Source organism: Carcharodon carcharias, chromosome 13 (assembly GCF_017639515.1).
Source record: "Carcharodon carcharias isolate sCarCar2 chromosome 13, sCarCar2.pri, whole genome shotgun sequence".
In the NCBI taxonomy this organism is placed as follows: domain Eukaryota; kingdom Metazoa; phylum Chordata; class Chondrichthyes; order Lamniformes; family Lamnidae; genus Carcharodon; species Carcharodon carcharias.
Window position 1 is genome coordinate 127,136,253 of NC_054479.1, and position 18,763 is coordinate 127,155,015.

The 18,763-nt window shown below is 42.9% G+C and overlaps 1 protein-coding gene across 2 annotated transcripts; it reads left to right on the top strand.

The window, feature by feature from the left end:
* The first annotated feature begins 5,888 nt into the window (after positions 1-5,888).
* On the top strand, positions 5,889-16,456 carry gtf3c6 (general transcription factor IIIC, polypeptide 6, alpha). 2 transcript variants are annotated; one of them, XM_041203476.1, is made up of 6 exons: positions 5,890-6,025; positions 6,900-6,980; positions 8,484-8,547; positions 9,145-9,189; positions 11,011-11,121; positions 15,761-16,456. In XM_041203476.1, the coding sequence occupies exons 1-6, from the start codon at positions 5,966-5,968 to the stop codon at positions 16,096-16,098; spliced, it is 699 nt and encodes a 232-aa protein (XP_041059410.1). In that variant the 5' UTR covers positions 5,890-5,965; the 3' UTR covers positions 16,099-16,456. The 2 variants fall into 2 exon arrangements, with proteins under 2 accessions (XP_041059411.1, XP_041059410.1); XM_041203477.1 differs by lacking the exon at positions 11,011-11,121 and having other exon boundaries at positions 5,889-6,025.
* The last annotated feature ends 2,307 nt before the right edge of the window (positions 16,457-18,763 follow it).

Below are 18,763 nucleotides of genomic sequence, written 5' to 3' on the forward strand. Positions count from 1 at the left end.
ACCAGAAAAGTTGAGGGTATTATGTGGTCATATTTCTGATCAATGCTGCTGGTAGGTGAAGCCCCTCATCCGTAACACAGATTTGTAGAATAACACCCATGTCTGATCAAGTGCAGTTGAAGTATCTATCCATATTTGTTCCTCCTGTATCTAATCCAATTAGGTATCAAGTCTAACTGATCCCATGAGTTATTGAACCCTTGCCTGACTCTGAGGTATTTGAGATTGCATTCAGTCCTGCAAGGGTACTGAGTAGTTGGCAAAGCATATTTGATCTTGGGCTTCATAAATTGATGTTTTGAGTACAAAAGCAGGGAAGTTATGTTGAACCTTTATAAAGTTCTGGTTAGGCTAATTCTGGCCACCATATTTTAGGAAGGCTGTGAAGGTCCTTGGGAAGATGCAGAGGAGATTCACCAGAATGGTTCTAGGGATGGGGCGTTTTAGCTACAAGGTTAGGGAAGGAGAAGATGGGGTTGTTCTCCTTGGAGCAAAGGAAGTTGAGAGGAAGCCTTGTAGAAGTGTACAAGGTTATGACATGTTTAGATAAGGTAGACAAAGAAAAGCTGTTCCCATCAGCTGATGGCACAAGAACTAAGGGACACAGATTTAAGATTTTGGGCAAGAGATATAGGAGAGAATGTGAAGAGTGAGTGGTAATGACCTGGACCTCGCTGCATATGAGAATGGTGAAAGCCAAGATGAACAGTGATTTCAAAAGGAAACTGGATGGGCATTTGAAGGAAATAAACTTGCAGGGCTACAGGGAAATAGTGGAGGAATGGGACTGATTGGATTGCTCTGTAGAGAATTGGTGTGGACATGATGGACTGAATGGCCTCCTTCTGTGCCATAAACTACTCTATGGCTATTGTGATTGAATCACACAGTCAGGTAGTGGGTACTGTGCCAACAATGCATTGGATTCTGCACCACAACCAGTTTGTTTCTTCGGGAATAGTTTGGATTGTGGACCTCCCTATGCTCTGTGTTACTAACATGCCAGCTGACCAGTTAGTGCTTCTTTATGTCCTGGGATTCGCCTTTTTTTTTCACAAACTATGGAAACCTCACCAAGAATTAGTTGGGAAAATGGGAAAATGAGTAGAGATAATTTGTTCCCAGACTGCCAGCTGATTATGAGTGGAGGTCTAATGCTCAGATGTCATGGATACTGGACTCTTGAGTGTGGAAGTCCCAGCACGTTACACCCAGAGTAATGATGTCCTGTGATGTACTGTTATTGACAGCAGGTCTTCCTAACTCCATTTAAATAGTCTTAAACATTTCTTTACTTTCACTAAACTGAGAGGCTAATGATTTCAATGTCATCCCTGAGTAAAATTCTGAGGAGTAATTCCATGATCTCCTACTCCCAAAGCAACCCCCATTTTCCGATCCCAGATCCCTATGAGTGCAGTTCTCCACTGGGAATATGAGGTTGCAGTATTACCCCTCAGGTTCTTGCCACCATCCAACATCTAATACCTGACTGGTTGATTTGTGTACAGGGTATAGTACTTAACGGATAATACGTCATTCATTTGTGTACGGGGTTGAACATCTCACTTGATCAGACACAGTACTCAATGCCTTACTGGGCCCAGAAATAAGTCAGTCCCACTGAACAATATCTTGTTTGAAAAGTTGACAATTACCTTCATAAAAGCTGGACCAGACCGTAACAGGTGCTGACAGTTCAGAGTGCAATGTAAATTAGATAAACCAGCCCTAAATAAAGGTTTTGGCCATGGCCACTGCTTCAAGATGATTGACCCAAGTTAATTTCCTTCTTTACAGAGGATTTTTATTACTGTTTTGGGAATCACAGTCCTCAATTCCATTAGTTTTTGTGTGAACTTCCTTTGTCATTCACCTTCCCACCCTAAACTATCCATCACTCACCCCAGCAATACGCAGTAACAGCTAAATCCCTCCCCTCCCGTCAGTGTACACAAATCACCATGGTGTATCAATCTTGGAAGGCTGGCATTTGAAAAGATGAATGGAGCTGTCAGCCACCTGCTCTTCCAGCAGCTTTGCCGTGTTTGTGCAGGGGGACCCAGACACCAAACCATTGCTGAGCTTTGTTCTTCTGGTCAGTCAGAGGAATCAGTGAGCAAGAAGAGGACTGCACCCATCACAGGGGTATGAGTCCACAATGCTGATTGCTCATGCAGCTTGTGAGCTGTTACTGACTAATTGTGATCTTTGCAGCCCACAGACTGCAATAATACATCTGAGTTCTGGCTTTGAATCCAGTTCAGCTGCTGTGCAATAAGCTGAGGGTGGGTGATCATCAAGGTTGCAACTGCAACACCATAGATTTTAACACTTGCACTCCAATGAAAATGGGAAATAAAGTTAACTACCTTACACTGACCCTACTTGCTATCTGTGCCTCAATACCAGAGTATTCTCATAGTTTAATCCCTGTAACATGTCCTTCAAGATCTATTTTCTTGCCTCATTACATACTGAACTGTGGCTCTCCAATACCAAGGGGCCAGGGAACATACCTCAATGTTTGCCTGATTGCCCTACAATGTTCTGTGAACAAGTGATTAGCCTTTTAATACAAGAAATACTAACTAGACAGATTAAAAATAAATGTATTTATCAATATGAATTTTCTGCATTAGTTATGTAATTTATTTGATTCAAAATAATTCTCGAATCAGTGGCAACAATCCCAGACAGATGTATGGCTGTTGTAGCTGTGTTGTAACTAGAGTATTATTAAAACAGCACCAGATATGATTGCAATCTACCTATCATAAATTACATGTTACCAGTTACTTGTTATCTCCTGCTCTGAGTGGCCATTGAGTTTGGTGAGCTTTGCAAACTGTAAGGCAATATAATTTTGTTTTTAATTCTCTCTCTCTCTTTCTCTCTGTATGGGTGTGTACCAGAAACTAGATGGTCATCCAGCACTGATCTCTTGATCTTGCCTCCCTTTCCTTCTTCTTTCTCTTCCTTTTCCCTATTATAATGGTGGGTTCAAAAATATGCCATTAGCTGCAAAGTGTTTTGAGACATTCTAAGGTGATGTAAGGTGCTTTATAAAATGCAAATTCCAGTCCTCTTCTCCTTTCTCCCCATCCCCACCTATCAGACCTTCTAATAAAATTACAACTCTGAAGAATATTTCAATGTGATACATTACATTGGTAATTAATCTCACCAAGTTCATTCACTGACCTGCTGCGGTGTTACACTTGCATAACAACTCACTCTCATTACTGTTTCCCATCTTGCAAAGTGGGGATAACTCACACCAATTAAATTTCTCCACAAGGAGATAGCCATGCAATGATAACACTCTTACCTCTGAGTCATAACGTGGATTCAAGCCCTACTTTAGAGACTTGAGCACATAATCTAGGCTGATACTTTTGTGCAGTACTGAGGGAGTGCTGCACTGTTGGAGGTGCTGTCTTTTGAATGAGATTTTTTAAAAAATTCATTCACAGGATGTGGGCTTCGCTGGCTGGGCCAGCATTTATTGCTCATCACTAGTTACCCTTGAGTATGTGGTGCTGAGCTGCCTTCTTGAACCACTGCAGATGCTGAGCTGAGGTCCCTTCTTCCCTCACCAGCTGGACATCAACTCTCCCATGGCATTACTATGAAGAAAGGCATGACTGTTTCCTGTGTCCTGGTGGACATCTAAATAAAACAGATATCTGGTTATTACTTCATAGCTGTTTGTGGGAGCTTACTGTGCGCAAATTGGCTGCCATGCTTCCTACATTACAGCAGTGGCTGCACCTCAAAATTATCTCATTTTACTATGAAGCACTTTGGGACATCCTGAAGGCATATAATTCCTTGTGATCTCTTCTAGGTATGTCTGATGCTTGAGATAATGTGCAAAGGACAGCAAGGCAATTTGAGTCTGATGGAGGGTTACTGAGTCCCAGGGAGAGTACTGTGTTTTGTTAGACAGGCGCTGTTACATTTATCTGTGCTGTATGTTCCTCCTCTCTGTTCTTGTCTCCTGGACCCTTTGACTCAGTAAGTGTTGTCAGGTTTTTGGAATTTGGGAAAGGGGCAACAGAGCCAAACAAAGCCCTAAACCAAATTCCAAATATGCAGATTTTCTAAGAGTTAATAGAAGCAAGAATCCTAGCTGATTTATCCCTTTAGTCGAGTAGCAACTGTTCTATTAAAACTCTTACGCCCTGATACTTATCTAACTCAGAGCGAATGAGATGTTGATCCTGTTCCGATCTGTATGTTCAGAAATATGCTAGAGAGGCCACACAAAAGGTGTGGGGGACTTTGTTTAAATATATTTCCTACATCAATCCTTCATGGCTTTGTGAGTGAGGATTTTTCAAGCAGTACAAAATGGAAAGGAACTTTGTGGTAGATTCATACCAGTTCCTTCCTTGCATGTTGGAAATGTTCTGACCTATGCTTCACAGTATCCAAATAAAGATAATGCTAATTTATAGCTTCATGGGTATACCATAGGTCTATTGTCATTGCTAGTGGGTCACTAGTTATTTGCTGGACAGCTGTCCCATATTGAATACTCCAGAATTGGCTGGAGTTCAAATGTTGAATTACAAGGCCTCAGCAGGTTGGCCTAAATAGCCAAGTGGTTATGGTACTGGGTTTGTAACCCCAAGATCAAGAGTTCAAATCTCACAATGGCAAACTGTGAAACATGTAACTTCATCTGAATAGGAACAGATGGAAACAGGTTTGTACTCGAAAGAGAAAGAGTTACAAGGCCTCAGCAAGAAAGAATTTACAAGATTTTTTGTGTAATTGCACACCTTGTGGTGAGTTTGAATACAGCAGAGTTCAATGTTTTAAGGTTTATGCTCGACATTTGCCTTGCGTTCAACATCACTGGCCATTCCTGTACGTGGACTTTGCACTTCCTATGGACAAGAGTGTGTCTTTACTGCCTAATGTCACAATGACACCCAGAAATCAAACAGGAAAATCCAGTCACTACTGAAATATAACACCATATATGATAATTGAGTTTGGTAGGTGGAAGAATATATACTATCAAATTGGGCTTTAAACCAAAATATAAACTTATTGAAGAGTAAATATATAAATGAGCTCCATGAAATTGTGATACTCATGAGACCCTCTGTTTCCAGCTACCCTGCAAGCAATTTTTATCATTAATATTGAGGTATTCTCAAGAATTTATCCAGTACCCAGTTGAAGGATTGCAGTGTATTCACCCTTCGTACATTGTGATAATTTGTTCCAGAGCACATTGACACTCTGTCGTGCAGAGGGGATCCTACCTATTAATCTAACTTTAATCAATGTAACTGGGCAAAATATTTTCTCACTAGTTTAAAAATCTCCTCTAATTCCTCTTAGATACTTATGAATGGAAGCTTTCACCAAGCTCAAAAGGAGAATTGAGGCGTTTTAAGAAGCAAGGCAACAGCACTGATGTGGGAAGTGTAGCCCACACCTATTCAATATTTTTGTATTATTATATGGCGACATCTTGTAATGGTTGAATAAAGGAGTCTGATAAGAGAACTGCTTTTTCCTGTATGTTTACTTACTGTAAAATAAAGCAGCTTAAAGATATGTTTCTGCCCTTTCCTTACCAATGTGCTTCCATTGTCTGGCTTTGAAAAGACTTACGAGTTGAATGTTAAGGAAGTTTGGGTGTCTTAAGGCCTTTAAATGTGGAAAATAATTCATATCAAACAGATCCTTAGGTCAGTTAATAAGCGCTCTTCATGCATTTTTTCTAATCCCGGGTGATGTTTGCCTCGGGTTTGATTGATCTAATTAAAGGAGTGGATTTGGGGCGGGTGGCTTTAATTCTGAGAAGGAAGATCGGGGTTTGATAGAAAAGTCTGGAGGAGTAATTCGACCATCGATTGAGAGCGCTGGATGAGTCAATCAAAAGTTGATTGGAGGGCCTGGTTCGGCGATCGATTGACGGCGCTGGAGGAGCGGCTGAAAGATGGCGTCTGGGGCAATGGGGAAGGTCCCGGTCCCAGTAGATGGGGATTGGGAGGAGGAGGTGAGGCCCGGCCCAGCCCAGCCCAGTCTGATTCCGCTGGGAGATGTTGTTTTGTTGGCGGCTCTGAACCTGGCCGGCAGGACGCGCGCCAGACTGAGATTAAAGGGAACAAGTACCTTCACTGAGTCGGCCGACACTATTTCTTTGGCTGAACTCAGTGGGAGCTCTTAACCCCTGGGTCAGAAGGTTCAAGCCCAGGACCTGATCCTCAACACTGCACAGCACAGCTAAAAGGCGGGTACTGGCAGAAACGGAAACCCTCATCTGCCTGTTTCCATGGTTCAGATGGCTGTTAAAAATGCCCTGACACTGATGAGCGGGGAGTTCTGCTCGTGTTCCTCTCTCAGCGAGTACCACCGAAAACAGAAGATCTGGTCATTTATCTCATTGTGCCGGGCCTCTCTGTGAGCATATTGAAATAGAAGCAGGAGTGGACCACACAGCCCATTGAGCCTGCTCCCCCATTCAGTACGATCATGGCTGATCTTGAGCTTCAACTCCATTTTGCTCCAGCTCCCCATCATATATCCCTTAATTCCCCAAGAGACCAAAATCTGTCTATCCCAGCCGTAAATTGGTTGCTGTGTTTCCTATATTGCAACAGTAATTACATTTAAAAATCTGTCTGAAAATGCATCCTGAGGATGTTTGGTTTGTTTTTTCTTTGCTCCCTTTCCAACTCATCCTCCCTTCTATCCCAGGCAATCGGGAAAGACCCACTGCCAATCAGTTTCTGGATTTGCTAAATAAATCTGGTATTGACAGAGTTTAACTGCTCCCTTCCTGGACCCACTTGTATTATGTGCAGTTGGAAGAAGATGGCTCTCTTTGCTGGGATGCTGAGCTGATTGTCTCCTGTTTGTAAACTCCACAGGAGCAGCTGGTTGTGGTGGAGCTGTCAGGGATCATTGACCCAGACTTCCTATTGAAGTGTAGGAATGAGTGCAAGATTGTGGTAAGTGGACTCAAGGCACTGTGACTAGTAGCCAAGTGCCATGTATGTAACCGAAGGGCCCCGGTTTCTGTGTTAACTGTTCTCTGCAATAGGTATCTTGTTCTGCATTTTACAGTATACTGAGGGAAAGTGGATTCATCTCCCTGGCTGATAACATTTGTTCACAGCTATTTAGGAGGAGTTTCCCAGTGGGGTAAACTCTTGAGCAAGATCTGTCGTTCAGTGGGTAGAACTCTCACCTCTGAGCTACAAGGTTGTGGGTTCAAGTTCCAATTCAGAGACTTGAGCACAAATTTTAGGCTGACACTGCAGTGCAGTACTGCGGAAGTGCTGTACTGTCAGAGGTGCTGTTTTTCAGTTGAGACATTAACCCTCTCAGGTAAATATAATAAAGCCTCACGAGACTATTTGAAGAAAAGTCAGGGACTTTCCCTGGTGTCCTGACCAATATTATTCCTCTCCCAACATCTAAAAAAACCCTTGAGCTGGTCGTTTATCTTGTCGCTTGTGGGAGTTTGCTGTACATAAATTGGCTGCTGTGCTTCTGATATTACTGCGCTGACAGCACTTCAAAAGTACTTAATTGGCTGTAAAGCACTTTGGGATGTCCTAAGGTTATGATTAGTGCTTTATAAATACAAATTTTTTCTTTATCTTGGCTTCAGTATGAGTTGTCTGCTCACCTGATAAACACTTGTCCATTGCTGTACAAATTAGCCCTGCTGTCTTACTGATCCATTGTTGCAGGGCTGGGTGGCTCAGTGGGTAGCAGATTAACATTTATCTCTCTTCCCCCTCCCTCTCCCCAAGCTATCCACACTGTTCCCGCCCCCAGTTCCTACTCTTCTGTGACTGGGAGGAAAATTCTCTTCTTAGCTGATATCAATGCAGGCCACTGACGCTGAGCCAGCAGGGGAATTATGTGTGACCTCCTTCCTCGTTTGGAGCAAGCACATAGGCATTTAACTTTTCCCCCCATTTATGGGAGCTGCTTCATATGATTCTGCATGGGATCAAGATTGTCCTGCAGAACCACTCCCAAATTCCATATAATCATGGAGCCAGAACATAACCTGGATATTGGTGAAAGTAGTTGGTATTGATTCATTTGATTGCAAGTGAGAAAATAATGTTTTTGGAAGAAATGAGTCTTTTGAAATATGACGTGGTCACTGTAGCTTGCTTGGGAGGAACAGGTGGCTTTGGCTGTAAAGCCCCCAAAGCTTTCCACTCAGCTGAGGTTTTCCTCATGTCAAGTCTGGGAAATTGATTGTGAGCGATTGATTGCTGTGATTAGCCAACAACTCCATTAATGTTGTATCATGTGACAACCAGCGTGATAGAAGGAAAACTAAATGGACATTGGTCCTTTATTGTCTAGCAGCTCCAATGTTCCTATGATTAGGGAGCAGGCTCCAAGTTTAATGCAGTCTGTTTATTGTAGGTTTATGTGAACCATTTCTAATTCACCTGAAACATTTGAGGTTTCCTTTCTTTCCCCAGGGAATAGACACTGAGCAGCCAATTATGCAGGTGGACAGATGCGTATTTGCTGGAGAGTATGAAGGCCAGTGTTTCACTTCATCAAGTGTTTTGTACAGTGGTTATTGCAAGGGATGGATGTGGATGAATAGTACTAGGCTTTCAATACCAGGAAGATCCTGGATGTGATCATTGCCATTGCTGGGCAACAGGTGGGGTGTTAATGTTTCCACGTGTCATAGGCTCAAGAGGAACAAGGGCTCTTCTTACTGCCGTCCAACCCATGCTGGAGAGGGTCAGCTGAGGAGAAGATCAGCTATGAGGACTCCCATGTACAAGGAATGGGAATTGTAGGGAGCTAAAGGAAGTGCATTCATTTAATTTATTACACAACTTTGATTACTCAGAGTAAAAATCTTGTGTCTGTTAGTTGTGTTCCAGCCTTGTTCTGTATTCTTAAGTTTTTAAGCCCCTTGTAGCCATTGTACTGATTCTGTTTTTGAGCTTCATTTACACTTTGTATCAGAGCCATGAGCTATTGAGAGAAGTACCCATTTGTGATAGTGCTGCCAGGGAAATTATACACCAGAAAAGAATTGAGTGAAACTGAACGTGGTTGAGGGCATGCTCGTGTCAAACAAATTGAACTTCCACTAACTAGGAGTGTTTGTTCCATTACTAGATGTGCTCGGAACGTGCGTGATATTTGAAGAGACGACTGAGCCAGGTAAGTGTGGTCTGTTTTGAAAACAACAATGAACATGTCGAAAATGACGTGCTCAAGTCCCTTTCCACAGATTTGAGCACAGAAATCTAGGCTGACACTGCAGTGCAGTACTGAGGGAGGGCTACACTGTCAGAGGTACCATCTTTCAGATGAGTTGTAAATCAAAGACCCCACCTCCTCCTCTCTCAGGTGGACATAAATGATCTCATGACACTATTTCAAAGAAGAACAGGTGTGTTGGCCAGTATTTATCCCTCAATCAACATCACCAGAACAGATCATCTGGTTATTTCCAGGAATTTGCTGTATGCAAATTGACTGCTTTATTTCATGCAAAACTGAAAACTTGCAGCACTGGAGTTGGCCATTCAGCCAATCAGGTCTCTGCTGACTGCTGAAATGTAAGCCTTTAGTTCTTAAAATGCACAATAATCTTCCTATTCCATTGTTCCAAACAAGTTGGAATGTGACACACTGTACTGACGAAACCATACCCCCTCATTTGTTAAAGTTTCTTTCCTGCCTCTTTCCCTCTGCTTGGACTCTATTTGGTGAGGAATGTGACAAACAGCATTCCCTTTATCTAACCTGTGCTGTACCTGCCCTGAGAGTGTTTGGTAAGATAGAGTAGAGGAAGCTTAACTCTGTCTGACCCATACTGTAAACTTTTTCGTGATTTATTCATTTATGGGATAGTTTTGCTGGCAAGGCCAGCATTTATTATCATCCCTAAATGCCCTTGAGAAAGGCTTTGAGTATTTGATGGGGCAGCATAGGGAAACTTTATAGAAGACTCTGGATCCATAATAGCAATTGGGTTATGAAAGCAACTTACCCGATTGAAGCTCAGCCCTGAAGTATATTTATGGTAGTTTCAGTAGATCCAATGTTTCTGCCCTGCTTATTCTGCCTGGGCAGTTATTCCAAACATTACTGAGACTTGAGATTTTTCTGTTGTCATGTAGGAAATACGAAAGCTAATTGCAAAAAAAATTAGATTAATTTAGATGTGGGTTGAGGGATAAATGTTCTTCAGGACTCCCTGGGTGAGCTCTCCTGCTTTTCTTCAGATAGTGCCATGGGATATTTTATGCCCGCCTGAGAGGGCAGACGGGACTTTGCGTAAATGTCTTGCCTGAAAGACAGCACCTTTGACAATACAACACGGTACTGCACTGTAGTGTCTGCCTAGATAATGTGCTCAGGTCTATGGGGTGAGCTTGAACTCATGACCTTCAGATTCATAGGCAAGAGTGCCTCTGACCAGTTGAGCCAAGGCTGACCCTGAGTGAGAAGGAAAGAAGAAAAGAGCACAGATTTGATTGATTCTTTTCTTCTTTTTCTTTGTTGCTTTCTTTCTCTCTGCTCCTCCCTTGAAGGTAACTGCTCACAATTGCATGGATAATGTTTGGAATAATTTGCCGCGCAGGGTCAGTATGGCGATATAATGTTCTACTCAAAATACCATAAATGTATTACATGGATGAGCTTCAAGGAGCTGAACTTTGTCATCCTGATTGCTATTAAGGAAATATGGGACATAATATACAATAAATCAAACTGAATAAGCACAGAAAGACCCAAAAGATTCTGGGAGTAATAGGTGACTCTCAATGTCCAGACAATGTCAGAAGACAATTAACAAACAGTAGGATTTTTGTTCCCAGCAATACAAGTGATGTTGCTGCTATCAGGTTGTACTGCAACTGATTATGTTGTGTTAACTGCTGCATTCCTCCTGGCCTGTCCAGCGTGGGGTCTGACTGACAGCAGGGAATGTAGCCAAGTCTGAAATACCTCAAGGCCTGGGTTTTGTTGCAGATCCTGAGTTGGAAGATAAGCCATCACTCAAGTACAAATGCCATACGGCAAAGAAGTTGTTGATGAAGCGAACTTTCCTGAGTGAGAAGAAGGAAGGAGAAGAGAGCACAGGTTTGTGCGATTCTGTTCTTTTTCTTTCTCTCCCCTCCTTCTCTCCCCTGAAAGTAACTGCTCACAGTTGCCTGAATGCAGCAACCTATGAAGCCTCACTCGTAGCTCATCTCCCATTTATAATAAGTGTTAATATTATTGTTTGGAAATAAGCTCAGTCCTATCCTCCTTCAACAGCTCCATTTGTGTTTCCAGCAGTGGCTGTTGGAGCAGGAACAACAATTCTCCCTCATTTCCCCTTCCATCTCTCCCATGGCCCTTAGTACAGGGGAGCTGAGTCAAATTCTGTCCCAGTTCTGAAGGTACAGTGACAATCCTTCTCTAAAAATATACAACTACTACAGGTTGTTTTCCCCAGTCTCCCAAGTATTCCTGCATTTTTCAATTTTTTTTTGTCTTCTACATCTCTGACATTTCCTGTGTCAACAGTTATTGTAAACATGGAAATGCTGGGTGTACTGCAGATGTGGCAGAGGCTAATTGTTCTTATTCATGGTTGGGCCACTGTTCAGCATGAACAGTACAGTAAAGTTGGTGTAGGACTGGAGTTATTAACAGTCTAAGGAAATCATGGTAAAATTGTGCAGTACAGAACAAGGGTCAGACCACTGTGTGGTTCTGATAAGCAAGGTAAAGGGAGACATTCCAGTCCTGCAAACAGGAGTTCTGAAGCTGCTCCCAACCATCTGAATTTTGTTCATTTGACTGGGACAGCTTGGAGACTAAATTTAACCTAGACCCCGGTGGTGCGCAGCCTTGAAAGGAAGCAATTGAGAGGGGATTCCAGATATTTATTTCTTATTGCTGATCCTCTGGATGTGGGCATCTTTTCCTAAGCCGCCATTAATTACCCATCCCTAGCTGCCCTGAGGAGCAATTTGATACAACTAAGCTAAGCCATATTAGACGCTAGTTAAGAGTAAACCATGTTGGGATGGGACTAGAGTCACTTTTAATTCAGGCTGGGTAAGGACAGCAGGCTTCCTTCCCTAAAGTCATTTGTGAACCAGTTGGGTTTTTATGACAATTCAACAATTTTGTGGTCACTTTTATTGATATGAACTTTTTAATTCCAGATTTGTTAAACCAAATTAAATTTCTCAAATTGAACATACCTTTCTCTGGACTATTAGTCCTGGGCTCTGGATTGTATTAAATAGTAACTCATCCTGAAGGTATATTGAACTGACAGGAGCACAAAAGTTATCAAGGTTAACCAGGTGAATTAGGATAGATGTCAAGAGATTCTCCACACAGCATATGATCCATACATGGAATGGACTTCAGGTAGGGTAGTGCAGGCTAAAAGTTTGGAATTCGTTTAGAAACCATTGGACTTAAACATAGAAAATAGGAGCAGGAGTAGGACATTCGGCCCTTCGAGTTTGCTCCACCATTCATTATGATCATGGCTGATCATCCAACTCAATAGCCTGCTCCCACTTTTTCCCCATACCCTTTGATCCCTTTTGCCCCAAGAGCTTTTTTTAACTCCTTCTTGAAAACATACAATGTTTTGGCCTCAACTACTTTCTGTGGTAGCGAATTCCACAGGTTCGCCCCTCTCTGGGTGAAGAAATTTCTCCTTATCTCAGTCCTAAAAGTCTACCCCGTATCCTCAGACTGTGACCCCTGGTTCTGGACTCCCCCAACATCGGGAACATCCTTCCTGCATCTACCCTGTTTAGTCCTGTTAGAATTTTGTAGGTTTCTTTGAGATCCCCCCCTCTTTCTTCTGAACTCCAGCAAATATAATCCTAACCAACTCAAGCTCTCCTCATCTATCAGTCCCGTCATCCCAGGAGTCAGTCTGGTAAACCTTCGCTGCACTCCCTGCAAAACAAGAACATCCTTCCTCAGATAAGGAGACCAAAACTGCACACAATATTCCAACTGTGGTCTCACCAAGGCCCTGTATAATTGCAGCAAGATATTCCTAATAATGTACTCGAATCCTCTGGCTATGAAGGCCGACATACCATTTGCCTTCTTTACCGTCTGCTGCGCCTGCATGCTTACCTTCAGCGACTGGTGTACGAGGACACCCAGGTCTTGTTGCACATTCCCCCCTCTCAATTTATAATTCAGATAATAACCTGTCTTCCTGTTTTTGCTACCAAAGTCGATAACCTCACATTCATCCACATTATATTGCATCTGCCAAGCATTTGCCCACTCACTCAACTTGTCCAACTCACTCTGAAGCATCTCTGCATCCTCCTCACAGCTCACCCTCCCACCCAGCTTTGTGTCGTCTGCAAATTTGGAGATATTACGTTTAGCTCCCTCATCTAAATCATTAATATATATTGTGAATAGCTGGGGTCCCAGCACTGATCCCTGTGGTACCCCACTAGTCACTGCCTGCCATTCGGAAAAAGACCCTTTTATTCCTACTCTTTGTTTCCTGTCTGCCAACCAGTTTTTATCCATCTCCATACACTACCCCCAATCCCATGTGCTTTAATTTTACACGCTAATTTCTTATGTGGGACTTTGTCGAACGCCTTCTGAAAGTCCAAATAAACCACATCCACTGGCTCCCCCTCGTCAACTCTACTTGTTATATTCTTGAAAAATTCCAGCAGATTTGTCAAGCATGATTTCCCTTTCATAAATCTATGCTGACTCTGTCCGATTCTGCCACTGTTTTCCAAGTGCTCAGCTATTAAATCTTTTATAATAGACTCTAGAATTTTCCCCACTATTGACGTCAGGCTGACTGGTCTATAATTCCTTGTGTTCTCTCTACCTCCCTTTTTAAATAGTGGGGTTACATTAGCTACTCTCCAATCTGCAGGGACTGTTCCAGAGTCTATAGAATCTCGGAAGATGACCACCAATGCATCCACTATTTCTAGGGCCACTTCCTTAAGTACTCTGGGATGTAGATTATCAGGCCCTGGGGATTTATCGGCCTTCAATCCCACCAATTTCTCTTAACACCATTTCCCTACTAATACTGATTTCTTTCAGTTCCGCCCCCTCACTAAACCCTGTGTTCCCCCACATTTCTGGTATGTTTTTTGTGTCCTCCTTTGTGAAGATAGAACCAAAGTATGTATTTAGTTGGTCAGCCATTTCTTTGTTCCCCATTATAAATTCCCCTGTTTCAGACCGTAAGGGAACTACATTTGTCTTCACCAATCTTTTTTTCTTCACATACCTATAGAAGCTTTTACAGTCAGTTTTTATGTTCCCTGCAAGCTTACTCTCATACTCTATTTTCCCCTTCTTAATCAATCCCTTGGTCCTCCTTTGCTGAATTCTAAAGTGCTCCCAATCCTCAGGTCTGTTTTTTTTTTTTGGCCAATTTGTATGCCTCTTCCTTGGATCTAATTTCCCTTGGAAGCCATGGTTTGGCCACCTTTCCTGTTTTACTTTTGCACCAGACAGGAATAAACAACTGTTGCAGTTCACCCATGCGCTTTTTGAATGTTTGCCATTGCCTATCCACCGTCATCCCTTTTAAGTAATGTTTCCCAATCCATCATAGCCAACTCACATCTCAATCCATCATAGTTTCCTTTATTAAGATTCAGGACCCTAGTCTCAGAATCAACTATGTCACTCTCCATCTTGATGAAGAATTCTATCATGGTCGCTCATCCCCAAGGGGCCTCGCACAACTAGATTGCCAATTATTCCTTTCTCATTACACAATACCCAGTCTAGGATGGCCTGTTCTCTAGTTGGTTCCTCAACGTACTGGTCCAGAAAACTATCCCGTATACACTCCAAGAATTCCTCCTTTACGGTATTGTTACTAATTTGATTTGTCCAATCTATATGCAGGTTAAAGTCACCCATAATTACAGATGTTCCTTTATTGCACTTGAATGAATGAAAAAAATACTTGTTTCTCTAGCACTTTTCGTGACCTCAGGCTGTCCCAAAGGGCTTCACAACCAATTAAATATTTGTAATATATAGTCACTTTTTTGTAATCTGTGAAACGGGGTAGCTAAATTGCACAGAGCAAGATGCCACAAAAAGCAATGTGAAATGACCATAGAGTCACTACAGCACAGAAGGAAGCCATTTGGTCCATCAAGTCCATGCCAGAATATCTGTTCTGGTGATGTTAGTTGAGGAATAAATATTGGCCAGGACACTGGGGAGAACTTCCCTGCTCTTCTTAAATAGTTGCATTCAGGTGAGAGGGCAGAGGTTAATCGTTCATGTGCTGGGCCACCATTTGGCACAAACAATGTAGTAAAGTTGGTATGGGACTGGAGTCATAAATCATCTGAGGAAGTCATGGTAAACTTGTGCAATGCAGTATTCAGGTCAGACTACTGGGGCCCTCAGTTTAATGTCTCATCTGCAAAATGGTACCTCCAATTGTGTAGTGCTCCCTCAGCACTGCCCTGGCGTGTTGGCTTGGATTATATGCTGAAGTTTCTGGAATGGGGCTTGAAGACATAGCCTTCTGATTTTGAGGTGAGAGCACTACCCACTGAGCCTCAACTGACAATGAAGGGGCTGTGGTTTTTTGCTCTGGATGGGTTAATTAGAATTAGTCATGTGAGCTGCCTCATTAGTTTCCATTAATAGCAAGCTGTGTTCTGTAATATGGCGTGGATTGGCTTGGATTCAGTTCTGTAGTGATGAATGTGATTTGGTGTTTTCTATCCAGGAGGGGTGGAGTATTTGAAGATCAAAGAAAATGATTTCACACGGAGAGCTGGTCTGATTTGCAGCTTCCTCCCGAACCGCAGCAGTTCAAAGGATGATGGCAGCGGAGTGACCTCCGAGGGGGCCCTCAATTCATTGGCAGTGCAGGACAAGGAGCTGTCTAATGCCAGCTCAGGCTCAGAGGGTGAGACCAGTGATCGGGAGAGCGCAGATCTAAGCCGAGATCTGGAGACCTTCACAGACGAGCATCCTGGTATGGGCTGTGGGATGACATCTGATGCTGACAATACTATAATGGAAATTGGGGAACTGAGCTCTAATGAACACAATGGCAAGTGAGCGGCGGTTTACTTCTCTTTTCCTACTGAGGGCGACATTCCCAACCATTTCTTTTCATTGGAAATCCCCCCCACCCCCCTTTTCCTGAAGTTGCCGTTGGTTGCTGCTTTCCCAGTCCCACAGGCACGATACGTTACTTAACTGTGGTAGCTGAGACTGTGACTGTTGGCAGGCTATGCGACGATAATGTATGGGCAGTCTGTTCCTGTCCACATGCGTGTGCATACACTAGCAGGAGTGTGGTTATGAACTGGAGACAACGCAAGAAACCTTAACAACACTTTATTTGAAATATTTTTGATATTTTGTAGTTGGATGGAAGAGTATTTTGAATTAAATGGTATATATTCAGTGTCAAGGCTGTGAATTTTGTTTGTGAATGTGCTAAATACCTATATATTAAAGTTTGAGTGGAATCTGGGGTTAACAACTCTGGGATTTAGCAGCAGCTTTTTTGATAAGTTAACTGGAAAGTGCGCTGCATTTCTCCCATCTACCAGCACTTGATACGTTCTCAAAAGATACTCCGAGGCTTGCTGTGCACTGTTTGCTCTCCTCTCTCCTGCCTCCTATCACTGAATGCCAAGGGCCTACCCTGACTTGTTGCTCCCATCAACTGCCTCTAACTGCAGCCTGAGCAATGGTGCTCTTATTACCCTCTTTCCTGCTGCCACTGCTGACCCATCTCCACAACCGTTAGCAATGTCAGGAAAACAGGGCCCTGTACCTAGAGAAGGAAAGCACGGATATTTTTATTTCAAGGAATGAGACACAGAAGAGGATTTTTCATCCCCTGCTGTAGCTGCTGGGTATCCAGGACAATGGATCTGGTGAAGCCCTGGTATATCTTTGGGAAGCAGTAGCTTCACAGCCCAATGCCTTGTGAATCCTTGCTGATTTTCTGGGCATAATCTCCTGACAGCATTTCCTGCTTGGTTTGATGATTCCATCTCTGGGAAGAAGAATAGTGGTAGATGGAGGGCAGGAGTGTATCACAGAATTGTTACAGGGCAGAAAGAGACCATTCGGCCCATTGTTTCTCTGTTTGCACTGTTTCTCCAAAGGAGCAAATCACTTAGTGCCATTCCCACGCCTTCTCCTGTAATCCTGCGCATTCTTCCTTTTCAGATAGTCAAATCCCTTTTGAATGCCTCAGTTGAACCTGTCCCCACCATACACTAAGGGCAGTGTGTTCCACACTTAACCACTCGCTGCATGAAAAAGTTTTTTCTCATCACTTTTGCTTTTGCCATTTACTTTAAATCTGTGACCTCTCGTTCTCGATTCTTTCACGAGAAATGGCTTTTCCCCATCTACTCTGTACAAACCCCTCATGATTTTGAATATCTATTATCAAATCTTTCCTTGTCTTCTCCAAGGAAAACAGTCCTAACTTCTCCAATCTATCTTCATAACTGAAGTTCCTCATCCCTGGACCATTCTCATGAATCTTTTTTGCACTCTCTCTAATGCCTTCACATCCTTCCTAAAGTATGGCACCCAGAACTGGATGCAATTCTCCAGCTGAGGCTGAACTAGTATCTTATACAAGTTCTGTTGAATTGTGACACAACTATGAGAACACTGACTTGTTAGAAGCAAAACTATATTTATTCAGTTCTGTCGAAAGGTCATGAGGACTCAATGTCAACTCTTTTCTTCTCCACCGATGCTGCCAGACCTGCTGAGTTTTTCCAGGAAAGCTCTCATCAGAGCGTGCCCTAAGGAAGCAGCAACAGTTGGACAACATCATCTCCATTGTCTTTCCTGGTTCTGTCGAAGGGTCATGAGGACTCGAAACATCAACTCTTTTCTTCTCCGCCGATGCTGCCAGACCTGCTGAGTTTTTCCAGGTAATTCTGTTTTTGTTTTGGATTTCCAGCATCCGCAGTTTTTTGTTTTTATTTTTTGTTTTTAATCAGGGCACCATTGTTTCATTTGGCACCATTGTTTCGTTTAGCACATAACAGGATGCAGTCGTAACCATAAACTTTTCAAAGATACTCTGCATAATTAGATTTACACTGCTTGATTAGTTTACATCATTCCTTACTGCAATATCATCACTTTTAGACTATTCGACAATTTAGCTGACTAAAGCTCTATTCCACATTCTCCCCTTTTGTCTGTTAAAGGACAATCCTTACAGTCTGTCATATTCAGACTGGTGGGTATTAATCTCTAACAAAGCCAAGTCTTCTTAAGTCGGTTTATGGTCCAGGCATTAATCTAGAGCTCCCCTCAAGTGCACTAATTTATCGAGATCCCAACTACCTTCCAATGGGAATTGCTCCTTGGGGTCATCTCGGGTGATCCAATTCCATTTATTTTTAAATTTACAACTGGATGGGCCATAATTCTGATGCATATAATACGCCGGCGTTGCCATAGCGGGGACGGGACTATCCCCTTTAGCTGCAGCTGCTCCCATACTGATTCCTACGCCGTACCTGTCTCCTTAGTTCCCTTGAGACACCCTGCATTCTCTCTCTTTCCCTTATATCTTCAAACACGTTCACAGACAGGCCGCGGATCACAGACAGGCAGCAGATCCTTTCCTAGCGCGCTCAACCTTTGGCTTACCTCTCTTGCTTGCTACGGACCCTGTCTGTACTGCGGACCCAGTTCATCACAACCTCAAGGACTCGAACCCTAGGTAGGTAGC